This window comes from Myxine glutinosa, chromosome 1 (genome assembly GCF_964187855.1).
Source record: "Myxine glutinosa chromosome 1, kmMyxGlut1.1, whole genome shotgun sequence".
Classification (NCBI taxonomy): domain Eukaryota; kingdom Metazoa; phylum Chordata; class Myxini; order Myxiniformes; family Myxinidae; genus Myxine; species Myxine glutinosa.
The window spans coordinates 173,087,954-173,109,842 of NC_136261.1; the positions used below are offsets into that span (position 1 = coordinate 173,087,954).

Consider the following 21,889-nt stretch of genomic DNA (forward strand, 5'->3'; position numbering starts at 1 on the left):
ATCCATTTGTTTTAACATGAGCGTGTGTGCCTGTGTGTTTGTGCATGTGTATGTATATATATATATATATATATATATATATATATATATATATATATATATATATATATATATATATTATGTGTATGATTAATTATGCCATTCTCCAACCTGAGAAGACCGTCGTCATTGCACGCTTTGTTACTCACGCCGCTACGTGCATAGCAAAAATAATGTTATGCACGTCGTGACACTACAATTTGGAGTCGCACTGTAACTCATATATATATATATATATATATATATATATATATATATATATATATATATAAATATACATATCATTCCTACTCGAAACCATTAAGTTTAGCTGTGACTAGTAACTTTAGCTGCAACATGGCATATTCAAAATGAAAATGGGTTTGACAGTAATTTTTCAGATTTATTTTTCAACAGTGGTGGTGTGGCCTGTCATTCTATTGACATAATGGTGATGCCGACTCCAACTTCAGTTGGTGATCAGTGAGCATATGAGATACATACAGTACTTGATTTCCTTTCAGGGTGTAGTGGGTTTCTGTCTACAATAGCCAGGCAGGAAATAACTGATTGTCTGGACCTTGTGTTTGAATTTCAGTTGTTTCAAATTATTTCAGAGAGAATGTGTAGACGATTCAGAGTGAGTTTAAAGATTAAATTTCATTTTTCAGATACTTGGATTATGATTCAATGGCAAGTTATGATGTACCGTATGATTTCCACTACTCACAAAGGTCCAGCAATACTGATACAGTATGTTTCAATATGTATATTCAGAATATTGAGGATAGAATGTGTAGGGATCAGAAGGGCTTAAACCCAAAACTTCATGTTCCAAATAATCGGATTATGGTTCATTAAAAATTTGTGGTCTATTTTATGACTTACAGTTCTCACAAAGGAGCAGCATTATTGACGTCATCTTGGCCAGAAATTACCCAGATGAAAGCAATCCTAATCTTATTTTGCATTAAATTATTTACTCTTGAAAATTGGCTTATATTCGTAACCCACTCTATCTGGCTTTTAAAATAACCTTCTCACATTTTATTATTGATGTAATGTTTTAAGTGCTTGGGTGTACTATGAAAGCATATAACTGTCATTAATGATGGCAGATTCACCAAGGCTCACCCGAGTTAACCAGGTAATTCAACAAGGAGCTTGACAGATGGGTTAGCAAAGCACTGGAGAACAGAAGCTGGAAGAATAATTATTCTAATAACACAGCAGCAATTATAAGAACAATAAGGATAACAAGCAGTGTTGACAAAATCACTAATTTAGCAGCAAAACTAGGCCTTGAACGGCCTTTGCTTCAGGTCTACATCTCAAAGTGAATGTGAGGGAGTTGGTGCAGAGAAGTCTCAGATATGTTCCTTCTTCCAACTCGGCAGCATCCAAAGGTCAATGTGGATTGAGGGAGATAATTGGTCCAACCAAGTTAAACCCACAATGATGTGCAGAAAGGTCGATGGTAGACTAGTGTCTATCCAAATCCAGTCCTTGACGCTAAGATGAGATAAAGAACATGACAATAAGATTGAAAAAAGAAATTGAGGCATTAATGATGGGGAAATTTACCAGCAACTATGAGGGTTTCTGATCCCAGAGTTAGAGAAATCTGACTGGACATAAACCAGTTCAAGATTTGTATGATGCGAAAGAAAGTTTTGTGTTTTAAACCCTTGTGGTAGATCGAGACTGAGCATGGGAGGACAATGTATTGGTGATACCTGCTCCCGCTGGTAGGGTGGTCCCAGCCGCAAAAGTGTTGAACGTGTGCATGGCACCAGTAGGATGAAGGAGACCAGGTGCCAACCCCAAAGTGGGACCAGCATTAGAACCAGGGAGCATAGGTAGGGCACTCGGCATCAACGTAATTGTGCTGGGAGTTAAAATTGAGATGTCATCTGGAGAACGGCGAAGTGTAAGTGCAAAGTCTGATTGGAAAACTGAAGGACCTCCATACACTGGTGGAACTGTGACTAAACCACCACTACCACCAATAGTTTCACATCTCTCTGGTTCTGAATGCTTGAGCTGCAGTGACATTATTTCTTCCTCTTGATGGTGAGAAAGATCATTGGGTGCAGCCAGGCCAGATCGTTGAGGTGAACGGCGACGGTTGCTTGGATGATGATGCTGATGGTGATTTCCAGGATAGCCTTTGTCTTTGCGGTAGTACAAAGCTGCAAAGGCCAGAATGTTGAGGAACAGGAGGGATGCTCCCACTGCAATCGTCACACTCAATTCTGTGGAGTAGTCTCTCCGGTTCTCAAGAAGAACTGGTGGCCCATCTGCAGGTTGCCAATCATCACCAGAAGGAACCTGCCCATCATATGGTGGGGCTGTTCCTGGTCTATGAGTTGCTGGAATCCTTGGACGGCCAGATCGTTCTCCAGGCCTGCGAGTGGCTTGGTACCCAGCATCAGGTGGAGGAACCCGTGTCGTGGTAGACATATAGTTGAACATTTCATGCAGGTTGTGAAGATGTGGAACTAGTTCAAGCCAGAATGCCACCTTGTTGGCACGATAGTGCTCCCTTACCCTTGGTTTAAGACCAATATGGAGGTAATCTTGGTTCTTGGGGTTGTATTTTGTCCAAGCAACCTCCTCAAAACGATTTGGCTTTGTATGAATAAACTTAGTGTCTTGAGGGACTGGTTGATTTGGGTCACTGTGGGGATGAGGAGGAAATATGTTAGATAGCATATTGTAATTGAGGAAATGTGTAATGAATGGCAAAGGAAGAAGTTAGCAAGAATATCATGACTTCTAAGCCGAAAACCCAATGTTTGCCTTACCCAGTCTTGGCAAAGTTGCTCCAGTAGGTCATAATGACTGCACTAAGCATGACATCGTTCTTGGAAAAGTTGCAAGGAAAAAGATCCGCAGGTGCCACCATGGGGACACCAAAAACATATGGAATTTCATCACCATGTGCTGCATCTGCCCAACTTCGTTTCATATTACTCTGACAGTGGTGATAAAAGGCATAGAAGTATGTTGGTGAGCCATATTGAGCATGAAGGTCTGCTGTTGCTACAGCAGGGGCAACCCATTGGTGATCAGTGAATAAGGCAAGCAGAGTCTTTCTGCGTGTTTCTGCATTGTCTCGATCTGCCCAATCTGTGTACATGAACTTGATTGTCTCTCGAAGTTCATTTTTTCCCTGGAAATGGGATGGGGTGAATAAAAGTAACAATTTAGATGGTTACATGGTTCCTTGTTCAGTTAGCAAGATATGGAGATAACTAGGAATATAGAGTTGTCATAAACAAATCGAATAACTTGCTGAAGAGGCAGAGTTATAAAAAAAACATAAAGTTAAGTTATAGTTGTAGAGATACAAGAAAGATTAATAAACAAATATGAGAAGAGACAGCATTGACAAGTGATTGGTTTACAAGGAAAGATAGGGCAATAAAAATTGATTTTGACACAGATTGAGCAAAGAAATTCATACAAACTAGCAAGGTCAAATGCAAAACTAACCTCAGGGTAGCCATAAAGATTGTCTGCAAAGTTGGAAACAGCAAAGTCAAATCTGCTGCTTGAGATTCCATTATCTTCATCCACCATATTTTCCACAAGCTCATAGGCCTCAGCCTGTGTCACACCAGTCATTACATCATAGTTGAGAAACTCGCCCTGCTCCATCAAGATCTGAGGGTCATCAGGCACCACGTCTCCATCGATCACAGGCCCAAATGAGATATGGTAGCGCACAGGCTGAACCTCTGTTTCTACAAGCAGGTGCACAGGTTTGCTGCGAAGGCATTCCACCAAAGCCTGGGCAGAATGACAAGAATTAAAATGCAAGAATTTTTTTGTGTCCAAGGTCAGGGCTCGTGGAAGAGTTAGAACATTGAACGGTTCAGGACACAACAGAACAAAAGCAACAGTAGAGAGAGGGGGGAGGTGCACCAACAGTAGAGTTGAAGGACAAAATAGAGGCAGAATTGGACAAATAATTATGGGTGTGGGGATGAATGAGGGGTAGGTGGTGGACAAAATGGATACAGAAGCAACTTCTTGAGAAGGAAAACAGGAAATTTTGAAGGAGGAGGGATTGGGGTGGAGGGGTTAAAGAGGGCAGAAAAGATCATGGTTTTGGATGGGGGATGACAGGTGTGGAAGTTGTTTGAAGGCTTGGAGTGGGCAGAGGATTGACGCATTAGGTTTGGGAGGGTTAAGGTGAGGACTTGGGGTTGGGAGGCGGAGGTTGAGGACTTAGTGTTACTAAGGGGGTGGGAGAGGGCGGCAATTGAAGACTTGAAGTCACATTTCACATGACGTGGAATTTACATGGGTCCCTGGAAGGCAGCTCATTGAGGATAAGGAATACAACCCAGTCAATGATAGGTTAATATCATTGAGATTGAAAGGAAATCCAGTGAACACCACTATCATACAGACATACATTAAGTTCTCCTTCAATGTCACTTCTAACATTGTCATTTTGCTATATCGTCACTAACCAATAGGGGAACACTTTTCTAACAGTTTTGCAACGTTTCTAGACAAAGTCATCGGTTGCCATCAGTGTGCTGCATTTTTCGACTCTCCTCCCTCCCCACACAGAATTAGGAACTACTTGTGTTGGTGAAACCTTCCCCACTCCTCACTCTAACAGAATCATCATCATCATCATCCGGAGCTAAGTCTTGTGTTTTCTTTTATTTATGGCAGAGTACGGAATATTCTTACCCTCACTCACCTTGCTGTTTTGTAAAAAATCACCTCGGTTATTTGGAATCAATTAAAAAGGTAAAAGTCTTGTGTTGTACACCGCCCCTTTCCCATGCAATCTCCAGGTGCTGCAAAACGTCATTGCCGGGCACCGAAGGGGGCCCGGAAATGACGCGCGCTGAAAGGGAGTACTCAGTTTTCACTCCGCTTTCTTGTTGTACACCGCACCTTTCCTATGCCGTCTCCAGGCATTGCAAATCGTCATTGCCGGGCACCGAAGGGGGCTCGGCAGTGACGCACGCTGAAAGAGAGTACTCAGTTTTCACTCTCGTTGTTTGTTTTCTTGCTTTCTTGTTTGTTTGTTTGTTTGTTTGTCCGGACGATATCTCAGCCATCCTTTGAGCTAGGAAGCTGAAATTTCGGCACAATAGTGAGCAAGTCCTTTGTCAAAAACGGTATTTTTTGTTTTTTGATTAATCAATAAATTGAGGAGTTATTTAATTATTAGCGATTAATTAAGTACTTATTTAATTAATCAAATTTCCTTTCTCTTCTGACCTGTACTCAGGCACCTTTTGAGTTAGGAAGCTGATATTTGGACATAATTATCCAAATGGACATAATTATACACGCATAATGCCAATGACCAGGTAATTTGGCTGCAAAGGATATTTTTGATTTATTGATCAATCAATTAATCGATTAACTATTTAATTATGCGATTAATTACTAAAAAAAAATTTTTTTTTTCAGTTGCAGATTCTGATGAAATGGTGGTGGTTTCTGTGTTCTGTGACCGAATTGATTAATAATTAAATTTTTTAATGATTATTATTTATTTATTTTCATTATTAATCATTTATTTATTTTCTTTCTCATTTGGCCAATATCTCAGGCACCTTTTGAGCTGGGAAGCTAATATTTGGACATGACAGTGACCAAGTGATGTGGCTATCAAGGATATTTTTGATTTATTGATTAATCATTTCATCTATTAATTATTTATTGAGTAATCAATTAATTATTTAATTTTTTATAAATGACTTATTTAATTAAATTTCTAAAAGATACATCTTCGGATGAAGCACTAGTGGTTTAGTTATGCTATTAGCCAATTGATTATGAAAATATTTTGTGATAATCTTTTATTGATTTTAATTATACAATTAATCAATCAATTAGTGTACACCTCTCCCTCCCAATGCAGCCTCAATGAACTGCACTGCGGTATTGCCGGGCGCCGGAGGCGCCCCGGCAATGCCGCGCTGTAGGATATTTAATTATTTGGCATGGGGGCGGTGTACTTTGAATGTATCTGTACTTGTTTGTTTGTTTGTTTGATTGTTTGATGGTTTGTTTGTCCAGGCGATATCTCAGCCATCCATTGAGCTAGGAAGCTGAAATTTCGGCACAATAGTGAGCAAGTACTTTGTCAAAAACGGTATTTTTTGTTTTTTGATTAATCAATTAATTGATTAATTACTTAATTAATTATTATTGATTAAATAAGTACTTATATATTTCCTTTCTCCTTCTGGGCATTATCTCAGGCACATTTTGAGCTCGGAAGCTGATATTTGGACATAACAATGACCAATTGATTTGGCTGTAAAGGATATTTTTGATTAACCAGTTAATCGATTAATTATTCCATTAATGACTTAATTAATTATTTTTTTTAAAGTTACAGATTCGGATGAAGCAGTGGTGGTTTAGGTATTCTGTTAGCCAATTGATTAATTATTTCATTATTTTATGATTATTATTTATTTATTTTCATTATTAATCATTTATTTATTTTCTTTCTCATCTGGGAAATATCTCAGGCACCTTTTGAGCTAGGAAGCTGATATTTGGACATGACAGTGACCAAGTGATGTGGCTATAAAGGATATTTTTGATGTATTCATTAATCAATTTATCAATTAATTAATTATTAATTAATTATTTCATTTTTGCGATTAATAACTTAATTAATTTTCTCAAAGTTACAGCTTCGGATGAAGCACTTGTGGTTGAGGTATGCTATTAGCCAATTGATAAAGAAAATATTTTATGATTACTATTTATTGATTTTAATTATGCAATTAATCAATCAATTATTGTACACCTCTCCCTCCCAATACAGTCTCGATGTGCTGCACGGCGGTATTTCCGGGTGCCAAAGGCACTAGACTAGAGGATGTTATTTATTTATTTGGCATGGGGGCGGTGTACTTTGAATGTATCTGTACTTGTTTTCAATTTTATTTGACTGCCAGGCAGACAGAGTAAAAAAAATCATGCATCTCACTCGTCTCTGAGCATGTGTGATCAGGTTAGAATTCAGAAGGTAAGAGGATGAAGCTAACCCTCTTCTTCTAAATGCCCAGCATCAAGCACTGAAGAAGCATATGCCATTCTTTAAAAAGTCTTTGGTATGACTCGGCCAGTGTCAGAATTAAACAGCAAGTATCTCATACTCATAGCGGATGCTCTAACCATATAATTGCACGGAATCTGATCAATTTGGCAATATCTGTAACTTCCTGTCAATATCCAAGTGTTTTCAAGAATCAGAAATTCAAACAGGCCAATAAAAGTGCATGTTCCATGTGGTGGCTATATAGAATGCAGTATATCTTTGACTTTCCCGCCAATGATTTAACTATATTTCTATTGAAAAGTTTCACTAAAAAGTCAGGCTATCCACAACTGCAATATGTCTCCTAGCCGGACACATTCTCTGCTCGCCTTAGGCTAGTTGGTTAGTGCTAAGATTGAAGCTTGCATGATATTGGTAGCGTTATTGTAATTATATATTCCATATTTCCTGCACATTAATTTGTTCATTTTGCCATTGTTTGCATGAAAGTGATTGAGAACATTATCTATTCTTAGTACCCTCCAAGTATTCTACCTAAAGCATTTTAGATGAATCTTCTCAAATAGCCTCCAGTTAATGTGATTTAAGAGGAAATAGAATGACTTTTGAAGTCCATGGCTGTTAGTCTTTTTTTCTTTTTCTTTTTTAATTACTGGGAAAGCTTTCTATATATAACATTATAAATGTCTGATGACCAACTGAGTGTATTATTTTCTTTAGACTCTAGGTTTGTTCCTCTGGCATGAACTCTCTCTTGTATGTCTCCTTGATGGAGCAAATAAACAATGACTTCCAACATTGAACCATAGTGTTGTGGCGGACACGAAAGCACTGACGCGGTGACATCACCCCGCACACCAGGGGGATGGGCCACGCCAGGGAGAGAGGCGTGGCCTCACGATATACGCGGAGCGCGCAGCCCTGAGCAGCTTAGTGCTGCAGTTTGAGTACTTTGAATAAAGACTCTTTTATGAACCGCGTTGTCCGCTTGCTCTTTGCGTAAGCATTAGCGTGCGCAGCATCGCGCTTTATATGGTGACCTCGACGTTGGATCTGCCGCAGCGATACATTCCGAACACGACGCCATTGCAATGGCCAACGACAAGGCAATGGCGATTAAACTTCCCGAATTTTGGGAGGCCCAGGCCGAAGTCTGGTTCGTTCAAGCTGAAGCCCAATTTCAGCTTCGGCGCCTCACCAATGACGACATGCGCTACTGCCACGTCGTCGCCTCCCTCGGGCCCGGCACGGCCGCTCGAGTTGTGTCCGTCCTTCGCCACCCACCGGATGGCCACAAGTACGAGGCACTCAAGCGGCTACTCCTAGCCACGTTCGGCCTCACGGACGACGCACGGGCCGACCGCCTCCTGGATCTCCCCGAGCTCGGCGACACGCGCCCGTCGGTCAGAATGGACCATATGCTGTCACTGTTGGGCGACGAAGCCCCCGGTTCTCTATTCCGGGCGCTTTTCCGTCGCCAACTTCCAGCGCAGGTTCGCCTCGCGTTGGCCAGGACCGGGCTAACGGAACCCCGAGCATTGGCGGCCGAGGCGGACAAGTACTTCGCCGCTTCGGACACGCGGGCGAGAGTCGGCGTGGCCGTCACGGCCCTCGTGGCTGATGCTGCTAATGTTGCTGATGCTGCTGTTCCACAGCATCAGCTTATACAGCATACGCAGCATGCTGATACGCACCTCGTGACCGCCGCCATGCCCCGCCCACCGCCGCGGCGAAAACCGCCACCGCGGGGAAACCCGCCAACTCCACCGGCCTGGCGGAGCCAGCCACGCTCCTCCAGCTCCACCACCTGGTGCTGGTTCCACGCCAAGTTTGGCCACGAGGCTCGGCAATGTCATCCGCCATGCTCCTTCAACAGGTCGGGAAACGCCCGGGCCGGCGCTCAATAGTGGCGATGAGCGCCGGCCGTTCGAGCAGCCTGCTGTTCATAACGGACACCTTATCCGGGCGCCGTTACCTGTGCGACACGGGAGCGCAGGTGAGTGTCGTTCCCGCCGGCACGTCAGACAAGCACGCCGCGGGCGGGGGCCCCACGCTGCTTGCCGCGAACGGGACGCCCATCCATACGTACGGAAAACGCTGCCTCTCTCTGCGGTTCGGAGGGCAGGTTTTCCGATGGACGTTCGTCACCGCCGACGTGCCCATGGCACTGCTTGGCGCGGACTTCCTGTGCGCTAATGGGCTCCTGGTCGACGTAAAGCGCAGACGTCTTGTCCAGGCCGAGACGTTCAGCTCGCTCGCTTGTGCGCTGCCCAGCTCGTCGAGCAGCTCAACGAGCGGCTTGCCAAGCGGTTTGCCGAACGGTTCGGTTCCGGCCACGTTGGTATGTACGCTTCCGGCAGCGGACGCATTCACCCGCCTCCTCGCCGGCTTCCCGGCCCTCACGCGGCCCACCTTCTCGGCGGGGGCCGTCAAGCACGGGGTGGCCCATCACATCCCCACCGTCGGGCCACCGGTCTACGCCCGGGCACGCCGCCTCGAGCCGACGAAGCTGGCGGTGGCAAAAGCGGGGTTCGCTACCCTGGAGCGACTCGGCATCGTTCGGCGCTCAGAGAGCGCTTGGGCGTCGCCGCTGCACATCGTGCCGAAGCCCGGCGGGGGATGGCGACCGTGCGGGGACTATCGCCGTCTCAATGACGCCACCACCCCCGACCGCTACCCCGTCCCCCACATTCAGGACTTTTCCGCCCGTTTGGCGGGCATGTCCTTCTTCTCGAAGGTGGACCTCATACGCGGCTACCATCAGGTCCCCGTCAGGCCGGAGGACGTCCCGAAGACGGCGGTCATCACGCCATTCGGACTATTCGAGTTCCTGCGGATGCCCTTCGGTCTGAAGAATGCGGCTCAGGCGTTCCAGCGACTGATGGACAGCGTCCTGCGCGACTTGGATTTTGTCTACGTCTACCTGGACGATATCCTCGTCGCCAGCGCGTCCCGCGAAGAGCACCTACGCCACCTCCGCACGCTCTTCGAACGCCTGGGCCAGCATGGCCTGATTGTGAACCCCGCAAGGTGCCGGTTCGGCGCCGCCATAATCGATTTTCTGGGGCACCGTGTCACCAGGCACGGAGCCGTCCCCCTGCCGGCCAAGGTGGAGGCGGTGAAGGGGTTTCCACGCCCCCGCACGATCAGAGGGCTGCAGGAGTTCCTGGGCATGGTGAACTTTTACCATCGGTTCCTGCCCCGTATCGCCCAGCTCCTGCGCCCCCTGCACGAAGCTCTCCGAGGTAAGCCGGGCAAAGGCGACGTTACCTGGACCGAGCAGATGGACACGGCGTTCACGGGCGCGAAGCTCGCCTTGGCTAACGCCACCATGCTCGCGCACCCGGCGCCCGATGCACCGATCGCCCTCACCACCGACGCCTCGGACTACGCGGTGGGCGCGGTGCACGAGCAATGGGTGCGTGGAGCTTGGCAACCGCTGGCGTTCTTTAGCCGGCAGCTTCGCCCGCCCGAACGCCGTGACAGTACCTTCGACCGCGAGTTGCTCGGGCTTCACTTGGCGGTCAGGCACTTCCGCCATCTGCTCGAGGGCCGTGCGTTCACGGCCTTCGTCGACCACAAGCCGCTGATCTTCGCGATGGGCAAGGTCACCGAGCCGTGGTCGGCCCGGCAGCAGCGTCACCTCTCGGCCGTGTCCGAGTACACGACGGACATCCGGCATGTCGCGGGGAAGGACAACCCGGTGGCGGATTGCCTTTCCCGGGCCGTCGCCCACGCAGTCCAACTCGGCATCGACTATGCCCGGATGGCAGCGGACCAGGCCGCTGACCCCGACGTCCAGGCCTTGCGGACCGCCGTCACGGGCCTCCGTGTCACCGAGGTGCCGTTCGGCGGCGCAGGCGCGGCCCTCTTGTGCGACGTCTCCCTCGGGCGTCCTCGCCCCATCGTGCCCGCGGGCTGGCAGCGCCAGGTGTTTGACGCCATCCACGGCCTGTCCCACCCGGGCGCGAGGGCCTCCCAAAGGTTGATCGCCGACAAGTTCGTCTGGCATGGCCTCCGGAAGGCCGTCCGCGGCTGGGCCAGGACGTGCCTCGCGTGCCAGCGCGCCAAGGTGCACCGGCACACCCAGGCCCCGTTGGCCCCGTTCATGGTGCTGGAACGCCGGTTTGACCACGTCCACGTGGACCTGGTGGGACGTCTGCCCCCCTCGCGGGGTTTCACCCACGTCCTCACCATGGTGGACCGCACCACCCGGTGGCCGGAGGCCGTGCCCTTGGCGTCGACGACGGCGGCGGATGTCGCGCAGGCTTTCATCGCCACCTGGGTCGCCCGGTTCGGCGCCCCCTCAGACATCTCATCCGACCGCGGCCCCCAGTTCACCTCGGAGCTCTGGGGGGCGGTCGCGCAGGGGCTCGGGGTCCGGCTGCACCGAACCACGGCATACCACCCCCAGGCTAACGGCCTGTGTGAGCGATTTCACCGCTCATTGAAGGCCGCGCTCCGGGCCACCCTCTGCGACGGCGGCTGGGTCGACAGGCTCCCCTGGGTCCTGCTGGGCCTCCGGACGGCGCCCAAGGAGGACCTGCGCGCATCCGCGGTGGAGTTGGTCTTCGGGCAACCGCTGCGGGTGCCGGGCGAGTTCCTCCCCGACTCCACGGCACCATGGTCCGCGGCACAGCAGCGCTCCGCTCTGCAAGAGACCGCCCAGAGGTTCGCCCCGGTGCCAACGGCATGCCACGGGCACCCACCGACGCACGTCTCCCCGGAGCTTCGCACGGCGGAGTACGTCTTTGTCCGCCACGATGCCCACCGGACACCACTGCGGCCCCCGTACGACGGGCCTTTCCGCGTGCTGGAGACCGGGGCGAAGCACTTCACCCTGGACATCGGCGGTACTCCTGACCGCGTTTCTGTAGACCGCCTCAAGCCGGCCCACCTCGACGTGGACCATCCACCGCCAGTGGCCCGACCCCCGCGTCGGGGCCGCCCCCCTACGGGCGGACCCCCGGCACCGCCCAGCCCCGCCGCCACGCCGCCCCCCGGTCCTGCTGCCGGAGGCATCCCAGATGGCATCCCTGCATCCCAGACGCCGCCAGTCGCCAGGGGGCGCTTCGGCCGGGTCATCCGTTTGCCCCGCAAACTGACCCTTCAGGTGCGCGGGGATTCTGGGGGGGCGCGTGTGGCGGACACGAAAGCACTGACGCGGTGACATCACCCCGCACACCAGGGGGATGGGCCACGCCAGGGAGAGAGGCGTGGCCTCACGATATACGCGGAGCGCGCAGCCCTGAGCAGCTTAGTGCTGCAGTTTGAGTACTTTGAATAAAGACTCTTTTATGAACCGCGTTGTCCGCTTGCTCTTTGCGTAAGCATTAGCGTGCGCAGCATCGCGCTTTAGTGTCCCCGCTCAGCAGAAGACAGGGTTTTGCTTCTGTGTGTCTGTGTGATTGTGTGTGATTGTGTGTGAGTGTGTGTGATTGTGTGTGAGTGTATGTGATTGTGTGTGAGTGTGTGTGATTGTGTGTGATTGTGTGTGATTGTGTGTGATTGTGTGCGAGTGTGTGTGTGTGTGTGTGTGTGTGTGTGTGTGTGTGTGTGTGTGTGTGTGTGTGTCAGGGCCATAACTTTTTTTTACCATTTGTGCCATTGTCATCAATTTTTCAACAAAGCTTTATTATGATAACGTAGAGAAGTCAAATTAAGAATTTGTTCAAAAGGTTAAAGGTCAGCATCTCCTAAAATCATCAATTTTCATCCAATTGACCTGAAATTTCAATTTACCATTTGAGTTTTGTCATCAAATTTTCAACAAAGCTTTATTATGAGAATATGGAGAAGGGCAAATTAAGAATTTGTTCAATAGGTCAAAAGTCAACGTTGCATAAAATCGCCAATTTTCATTTTGTATTTTTTAAAACTGTTATGGTCATGTTTAACTACGGAAGAAGAAGAAGAAGACGTCTGAATACAAATGGATGCGGACCAGCTTTGCATTTTCAGATGCTTTCTAGTTATGTATTGCGTCCTGGCTATCGGCTGCTCACAAAAGGATTTACAATATCACATGAGTGATTCGACAAGTAGTCGTCATAGTCATTGTTTGTATGCAGCATACGGCTGCGCATTAGCATCAGTTCATGCAGGGGAGCGGATCATGTGCCGCTGACTCGACAAGTTGTTGGCTTTGGATACTTGTTGGGTGATATGCTGATGCTTTGTTGATTTTTTGTAGCTGTTAAAAGTGCCTCTTGTAGCACAGCTGAGCATCTGCTCTTCAATCCAAAATAATAGCCTCGGCCTGTAATAGATTGGCATGAAATCATTGATATTAGTAAACCAGTTGTGTTTAGTTAGTGGGAGTAATTGACCACAGCTGCACCCATGGGTAAGAAATATGATGGGCATTGACTTTATAAATCAGGGAGGCACCCTGCCTTCATTTTCAATCCTCCAAAGCATTGGAACAGTCCTTGGCTTGACTGAGTTCTCAAGTCTACATTGATCCTGATGAAGCCCCAACAAGGATGAAACCAGTTGTACAGCTGGATTTTTTGGTCACTGTGTTTTCACTGATGTTTTGGTGATTTTTTTTTTCATTGCTAAACGGTCCCTAGTAATACAGCTAAGACTCTGCAGTCAAAATACCGACCTAGGCTTCTATTAAACGAGTAAGGAATTTTGTATGATGACCACAGTATCTATTAGAATTAGTGGGTACGCATTGTGAGACAAGTGAAAAATCCCAACTCCAACCTACTAAAAAGTGGTAACAATTGAGAGTCAGAGTTCAAGGTGTGTTTAGTGAAGGCTCTAGCTGTCGTACACCAAGGTTTGTAATGCTTTGTCAATCAATTTATATGTATTTCATGATTTTTGGTATGATAATGTATTTTGTCCCTAAACTTCCAGGAGATGAACACTGAAAGTGGCAGCATACATGCTATGGCATTCAAAATATCTCTCCCGGATAAGTCAGAAGTCAGACAACGTCAAAACAAAACGAACCCTTTACTCATTTTCGTATCTTATTGAAGCTTTCATCAAGGTACACATGGGCATCCTGCATACTGTAAGATGAAGTTTTAAAATTATTTTTGGCCAGATAGCCAGATTTGTAATAGCCAGATTTGTAGTAGATAAAAATCTGACTGCATTTGTAGCCAGATGATTCGTTTCTTTTATTTGATTCCCTCTTTGTTTGCAGACACACAGTAAGTATCACCTGTGAATCCGTAGCATGAATGCAGCCAATACGATTGCCCAGCAAACGACTGGCATTTTCTGGATGGTAGCTGATAGCCCAAGAGGACAGGGCTGAGCCACTTTGGGTAATGGCTCTTTGAAAAAGTCCTGGGAAGGGGATTGGTTCAGGAAGGGAAAAAGAAGGGGGGTTGTGTTGGAAGTAACTATGTCTCACACAAAAGTTTCACGCATTCATTTGGCTGTCATTCTCACATTTTCTTCACTATCTTGTCACACAGTCGTAAGAATATGACCACAAGTAACCAGCAAACACTAATCGTATCTTTCACAGACATTCTAGAATATGTATTACCCTGTGTTTCTCTTATTACTTGGCAAAAATATTTTTTGGAAAAGTATGTTGATCACTCAACTTATTTGTGTGTTTGTGCATTTGTCTATCCGCTCACTTAGCCTATACTTGTCAACAGGTCACAATTTTAAACCGATCTTCACGAAACTTCACCAAATGTTAGAGTTGGTGGTCCGACAGAATACTATTTATTTTTGAGGTCAAAAGGTCAACATAGGCCAAGGATCAACCACTTTTTTTCCAAGTTTTTCAAATCCTCAATTTTCATCCGATTGACTTGAAATTTGAATTGGATTTTCATATCAGCGAACTGAATTCAACCACTGAATGTATTTGAAGTCAACATGGGCCAAAAGGTCAACATAGGCCAGACTTCTAAAATTGTCAATTTTCATCTGATTAACTTAAAATTTGAAGACGATTTGCATATCAGGTCACTCAATTCAACCTACAATTATTTTTGAGGTCAAAAGGATGCTTTGTGCCATTCTATTTTGTTCTCTTTTGCCAAGTGTCGCTCTATGAGTGATTTTTCATCATTGTATGTCTCTCAGTCTATTCCAAGTTTGTGATAGTGTTCAGTTTTCACTCCAATCGTATAACTGACATGCCTCAGTTTGTCAACATCACTAACTCCCATGGCTCATTCTTGCATCTTTTGATCTGACGCACATTACATTTCTCAACTGTCTCAAATACTATGCCTTAATTATCTGCCCTGTAGCCTTCACATCACCTGTGATATTTATTGTGAATGTGAAGTTCTCCCTCTCTGAATTGATAACAAAGTCACAGAACAAAGAATGCTTAATCAGTGTTGATCAAACATGAAGCAATCTGCAGATATTGTGAACAATGCATGTGAATCTTTATGACCAATTTACTCTCTTCCGGCAAGGATAGGTGAAAACAATTCAAAAAGGAGAAAAAACAAACAAACAGATGCATTTCTGGTTTCATTTGTCTATGATGAAGAGTTAAAATTAACATAGGAGTAATAAAATAACTCTCATAGACATCTTGTATGTATACAATATACAGACGGCATTTAATATGGAATATTTTTTTGTGGGGGTGAACTTACTTTTCAAGATGACAGAACCAAAAGTTCATTGGAATTATGTTGAAATTATTCTAGATTTTGTTAATGTGACCTTTAAAAGAAACAAAAACCACATTTGACATTTCGAAGCAAATAAATTGATCCTTGAAAGTGATGAAAACTGATATCGAACTGAATTCATGGACAGTACTGTGTTAAACTTCTATACGTTTTCCAGAAGTATCTCTTTATTTTGCACATGAGCCAAAAAAATTTTCAACAAAAACAAAAGCTAAATTATGACTGGGATTACGGACAGTAAAATTACAGTTCAGTACTTCGTGTAACCCCCACGAGCATTCAGGAGAGCACGTACATGTCGAGGCATGCTGTTCACGAGATTTGCCAAGGTTTGGACAGGAATCGCTTGCCATGCAGTGACAATAGCCTGCTGCAATTCACGCACAGAGGTCGGCTGCTGGTCCAAGTTGTCGATTTAACGCGTTAATTCTGCCCACAAGTTCTCTATCGGATTCATATCCGGGGACATGGCAGGCCACTCCATATGCTCTACACCACGGTCAGCAAGAAAGTGTTGGATCATGCGAGCACAATGAGGCCGTGCATTGTCATCTTGGAAGACAAAGTTTCCTCGAAAGGCTGCACGAGCAAATGGAAGCAAAGTTTCTTCCAGAATGACCCTGTACTTGAACTGGTTCAGGTTTCCATTCAGAACAACCAGGTCAGTTTTGCCCCCTGCATGAAAAGCAGCCCAAATGGTCGCCCCACCACCTCCAGCTTGGACTCTTGGCACTATACAATCTTCGTTGTGGGCTTCATGCACTTGTCTGCGCACTTGGACACGTGGGCTTCATGCACTTGTCTGCGCACTCGGACATGGTCATCTTGATGATAGACCAGAAATCTAGACTCGTCACTGAAGGTCACGTGATTCCAGTGTCCTGGCTGCCATTGACGGTGCTCTCTGGCCCACTGCAATCGGTGCTGGCTGTGTTGTCTCGTCAGGCATGGCTTTCTCAGGGGACGCCTGGCACGATAGCCTGCTTGAACCAGTCATTGGTTGACTAGCCTTCTGGATACAGGCACATTTGTCAGTTGCTGCCACTCAGCCCTAAGCCGATTAGCTGACTTGGTACGGCCATTGCAGACTAACCGGTGCAGCTGGCGATCATCTCTCCTTGTGGTTCTGCGTGGATGTCCTGGCCTCGTTATTGGAGTAGGGACACCCCTCTGAGCATTTCGTTTCAGGATCTTTGACATCTGACCTTGAGTGATGCCATACTGCCGAGCAATAGCACGCTGTTTCATGCCAGAATTTCATAAAGCCACCACTCCATGACAAACAGCATTGTCAGGTTGACGGACCATCTCCAGAGGAAGCAGCAATAACTTTTGTAGATGTGCAGCAGTTGTTTTCCACTAATACAGAACGCAACAACCCTTATATACCCGATTGTGAAGCCAATCCTCAAATGTACCTGTCCTTACATTTTGTCACGCCACCTGTGATATAATCCTGTTATTGACTTCTTGCTGCGAAAGACAATCAGTGACATGGTTCTTTCAACAAAGACATCACCGAAGGGTAAAAGAAACTCACCAGATTGATATACTGAGTTCAGAAAGTAAACCCGTCAAGAAAAAAAAAAATTCCATATTAAATGCCAAGTCTGTACATTGTTCGTATATGCAACCACAGTTTAGACAGAAACCTTGGTATGAAGAAAAGCCATAAGCAATGCATCACAGCTGATCCTTGCTGAATATGAGGCACTTCATGTCAAAAGTTTAGCAAAGTTGAGGTGACGCAAGCATGTACTCACACAGGCAGAATGGCTGTTTGTTAAACTTCAGTAAATTTAGTACTTTCTACATGGGGTTGAATGCAGTGTTGTTTTATTTTGTTGCTTTTTAGGATAGATTAAACATATTGTATTTGCTTGGTTCAAAACTTAATCTGAATTATCTACATAGCCATTATCTGCACCAAGTACAGTATATGCTAAATGGGAAGCACATTTTTCATGATGTTAAACTCTTCCTTTCCCATGGCTTTGTGCCTTTATTTAATTATGAAGCTTTTGTTTTTTGACACTCCATTAACTGATACGTTGACGTTGTTATTTCGACATTGTTATTTAAAATCTTTGCCACATAAGAGTTTCTACAGCTGCACATCATGACATCATCATAATTTTCAGTGGCAGTTTGAATATTCGTCATGAAGACCTCTCCTCCTCCCCCCACCTCCTTTGGATTGGAAAATTGTGATGCTGTCCACCTTGGAACACCCCCACCTTGCAGAGTCCATAAGAATTGCTTGGTAATTTTGCAGGAGTTAGCAAACAAAAAAAACAAAAAAAAAAACACATGCCATCCATTCTGCTATAACCTATAGAGTATAGAACGACACTCCGTAGAAAACATACCTCCACCAGGCTGAACAGTTTACGTTTTGTATCCCACTGATAAGTTGGATCTGGATCCAGACATGAACTAAAATCGAATCGGCTTGTTCTTGTCACATAACCAACTCATCCACCAAGTTTTGTCATAATCCATCCACAACGTTTTGAAATATGCTATATATATATTTTTGGCACCATTTCTCAATGGTGATAAATCACTTCAAGGTTAAATAAAAATTCTTATAAAATTTCACAAAAATAAATCAAATAAAATTTCACAAAAACCGATTCACTTCGTCCTTGTCAAACATACAACCTGTCCACTAAGTTTCATTCCAATCCGTCCAAAATTTGTTGAAACATCCGGCTACATATACAATTTTGACCCTATCTCTCAATGGTGAAGAATCACTTAAAAATTTCTCGTATTCAGATCTTCACCAAAATATAATCGATTCGTTCTTGTCACACACCCAACCTGTCCACCAAGTTTCATCCGTATCCGTCCATAACGTTTTGAGATATCCTGTTCACAGATAAACAGACAGACAGACAAACAGGGGTGAAAACAGAACCAAAATCCATCTTCTTTGGCTTCGGTAATAAAAGGTCCCTACCAAAAAGAAATACATAAACATTGTTGAGGAAGAAAACAAGTTCACATATCTTTTGATATAAACCTTAAGCATTTGGCTTCAAAATGGCCTCTTTAATATTGAACTTATGAGTTAAAATAAGTCAAACCTACAGTCATGGCCAAACATATTGGCACCCTTGCACTTTTTTCAAAGAATGCACCATTTCTTCCAGAAAATTGTTGAAATAGAAAAATATTTTGGTATCCACATGTGTATGTCTTTGGTTTTCAGTGGAACAAAACAAAAAAAGCTGAAAAAATTACTAAATCTTAGCTTATTTCACACAGAATTCCTAAAATGGACTGGACAATATTATCGGCACCTTTTAGAAGTTGCAAGAAATAATTGGATGTGAGAAATAATCAAGTAGGTGATTCTCCTTTACTTTGGAATTGAACTCACCTGTGTTGAGTTGCAGGTGCCTGCAATATATAAAAAAAATCACTCATTCAACCAGTTTGAATGGAGAAAAGGAGTCATTCTGCTGTTTTGTTTCACTGTGTGTACCGCAATGAGCATGGAGAAAATAAATAAAACCAGATAATTGTCTGAGGCGGTCAGACACAAGATTGTAGCCAAGCATGGACCATCTCAAGACTACAAGTCCTTGATGTTCCTGTGTCCACTGTACGCAATGTTATCAGGAAGTTTAAGGCCCATGGCACTGTAGCCAACCTCCCTGGACATGGCCGCAAGAGGAAACTTGATCGAAGATTGCAGCGAAGGATTGTTCAAATGGTGGAGAAAACACCTTATTCAACAGGCAAATAGATTCAAGCTGACCTTTAGACACAAGGTACGACAGTTTCAACTCGCACCATCCGTCGCCAACTCAATGAAAGGGGTTCGATGGCCGAAGACCCAGGAGGACCCCACTACCGAGAGAGAGAGACATAAGAAAGCCAGACTGGAGTTTTCCAAAAAACACACCTGAAAAAGGCAAAATCCTTCTGGGAGAATGTGCTGTGGACAGATGAGACCAAATTAGAGCTTTTTGGTAAAGCACATCATCTCTATGTTTACAGAAAAACAAAATGAAGCTTCAAAGAAAAGAACACCTTCCCTACAGTCAAACATAGAGGAGGTTCAGTGATGTTTTGGGGTTGCTGTGCTACCTCTGGCACTGGGTGCCTTGAATGTGTGCATGGCATCATGAAATCAGGAGATTATCAAGGCATTTTGGAGCGCAATGTTCAACCTAGTGTCAGAAAGCTGGGTCTCCGTCGAAGGTCATGGTTCTTGCAGCAGGACAATACCCCAAACACACTTCAAAAAGCACCCAGGAATGGTTCAAGACAAAACCCTGGACTGTTCTGAAGTGGCCAGCAATGAGTCCAGATCTACATCCCATTGAACACCTGTGGGGAGATCTGAAAACAGTTGTTGGGAGAGGGTACCCTTCAAATGTGGATGAACTGGAGCAGTTTGCATAAGAAGAGTGGGCCAAACTGCCAGTAGAGAGGTGTAGAGAGCTCATTCATGGCTTTAGGAAGCGCTTCACTGCAGTTATTTTGTCCAAATGCTGTGCTACCAAATATTAAGTCTCTGGTGTCAATAATTTTGTCAATGCCATTTCTTTTTATTTTCTGATTTAAAATGATATACTAAGTTCTGAATCAAAAACAAAGATTCTGTAATGTTAACAGTGAAATAAAGAATTGTGGAGACCAAATACTTTTGTCAATTTCAACTTCTTTTTAGAGAAAATTGTGAGTTATTTGAAAAAAGTGCGAGGGTGCCAATATTTTTGGCCACGACTGTATATATCTGTGTTTCAAAACCTGCACCAAAACAAGCGACGATCTCGTTCCTTACAGATGGGTTAATTCTCGCAGACTTGGAGCATTTGTGTATGACTCATACCATATTTTCGGATGGAGCGCCAATGTGCCATAAATATTTATACGTAATAACAAAATGAGTTCCCTTACAGGAATATCACTGCAGGATGAGGCCAATTTCCCATCAAAGCCTGCTCAATGGTTGCCAACTTATCGTTGCCCGTGTTCTATCCTTTTATTTGAGGATAGAGCAAGGACAAGGCTGAGCGCCAAGTAAGGAAACAAACACATACTATTTTAGTCTTTGGTATGAATTTGGCCAGGGTAGGAATCAAACCGCCAACCTTCCAGCCTCATAGCAGATGCCCCTGAATGTTTATCCATTATTTATGCCCCTGAATGTGGTCAATTCGAATGGGTCTGGCCAAATACCCCCAATTCTCTCTGTACACATAACGATAATTAGGGTCATCTCCACCCCACATTAAACCAGTCAGACTATGAAATTTTATTTTACCAACTAAAACCCTCCTACGCACCCATCAACCATTTTTCAATTCATTCCATCCAGCGGTTCAAAAGTGCATATAAATCAATGAAACAAACACTCATTTCTCAAATAATACTCGCAGCATGATCAGAGCGGTAACTGACGGTAAAATTTTGGGTAGGCCTTAATTTATTTTAGGTTGGCCAATATGATACTTTCAAAGGCTTGAACAATCCAATAATACTCAATATAATATGTTTCTGAATAAATATCCCTTGTGCATTACCAATAAAAGACTAGAATATATTTTATTGGTAACACAAAACAAAAACTAAAATACATTGTATTAATAGACTCTGAAATTTTTGGTAGGCCTGGCCTACCCTGAGTTGTGGCCATGAGCATGATTCAATGAATACTTTATAATATTTATTGTAATAGTCCAAATAAGCACATGGAAAAACAAGAAAAATTAATACAATTTTTTTTACACCATAGTAAAGAGAAATTGGAGAAGTGAAATAACATGTACAGTCACGTGAAAAAGTAAGTACACCCCATGTAAAGTTTTGACTTTTTCAACATATTTCAACATAGCTATTTTTTAATTTTTTAATTTTTTTTGGTATACTGAATCGAGGCTCGTGAAAGAGCTGACATTTACTTCACAAAAAAATCAACCAGACAAACAAAATATATAAAAAGAGGGAACGGAAGACAAGAGAAGGGGAAGCACACAAACACTTGAGAGCACACAACATTTAAGAGCAGGGAGATGTGTGGGAGGGAGAGGGCTTGGGGGAAGGAGGTGTGGGAAGGGGGGAGGGGGGCGGTGGGAGAAGTATAAAGCACTAGGACACCAAGGACGACCAGGACAGAAGTTGGTATTTCAAAAAAGTGGAATTGGGGTGAAAT

General features: G+C 44.8%; 1 protein-coding gene across 1 annotated transcript; it reads right to left on the reverse strand.

Moving 5' to 3' along the window:
• Positions 1-335: 335 nt before the first annotated feature.
• LOC137431768 (neuroligin-4, X-linked) lies at positions 336-21,027 on the reverse strand. The gene is made up of 10 exons (XM_078771656.1): positions 21,024-21,027; positions 20,519-20,675; positions 18,624-18,678; positions 17,768-17,976; positions 17,370-17,430; positions 14,692-14,701; positions 14,262-14,389; positions 3,517-3,813; positions 2,826-3,193; positions 336-2,698 (listed from the first exon to the last, which is right to left on the reverse strand). Exons 1-10 carry the CDS (start codon positions 21,025-21,027, stop codon positions 1,699-1,701), a joined length of 2,289 nt encoding a protein of 762 aa, XP_078627782.1. The 3' UTR covers positions 336-1,698.
• Positions 21,028-21,889: the final 862 nt, after the last annotated feature.

Excerpts from the sequence above, each read along its gene's own strand:
- LOC137431768 (XM_078771656.1), bottom strand. Across the intron at positions 17,431-17,767 it reads GTCGAAATAACAACGTCAAC|TGCCTCATATTCAGCAAGGA; the intron begins GTATCAGTTAAT and ends TTTGACATGAAG. Across the intron at positions 3,814-14,261 it reads TTCATGCTACGGATTCACAG|GCTTTGGTGGAATGCCTTCG; the intron begins GTGATACTTACT and ends CATTCTGCCCAG.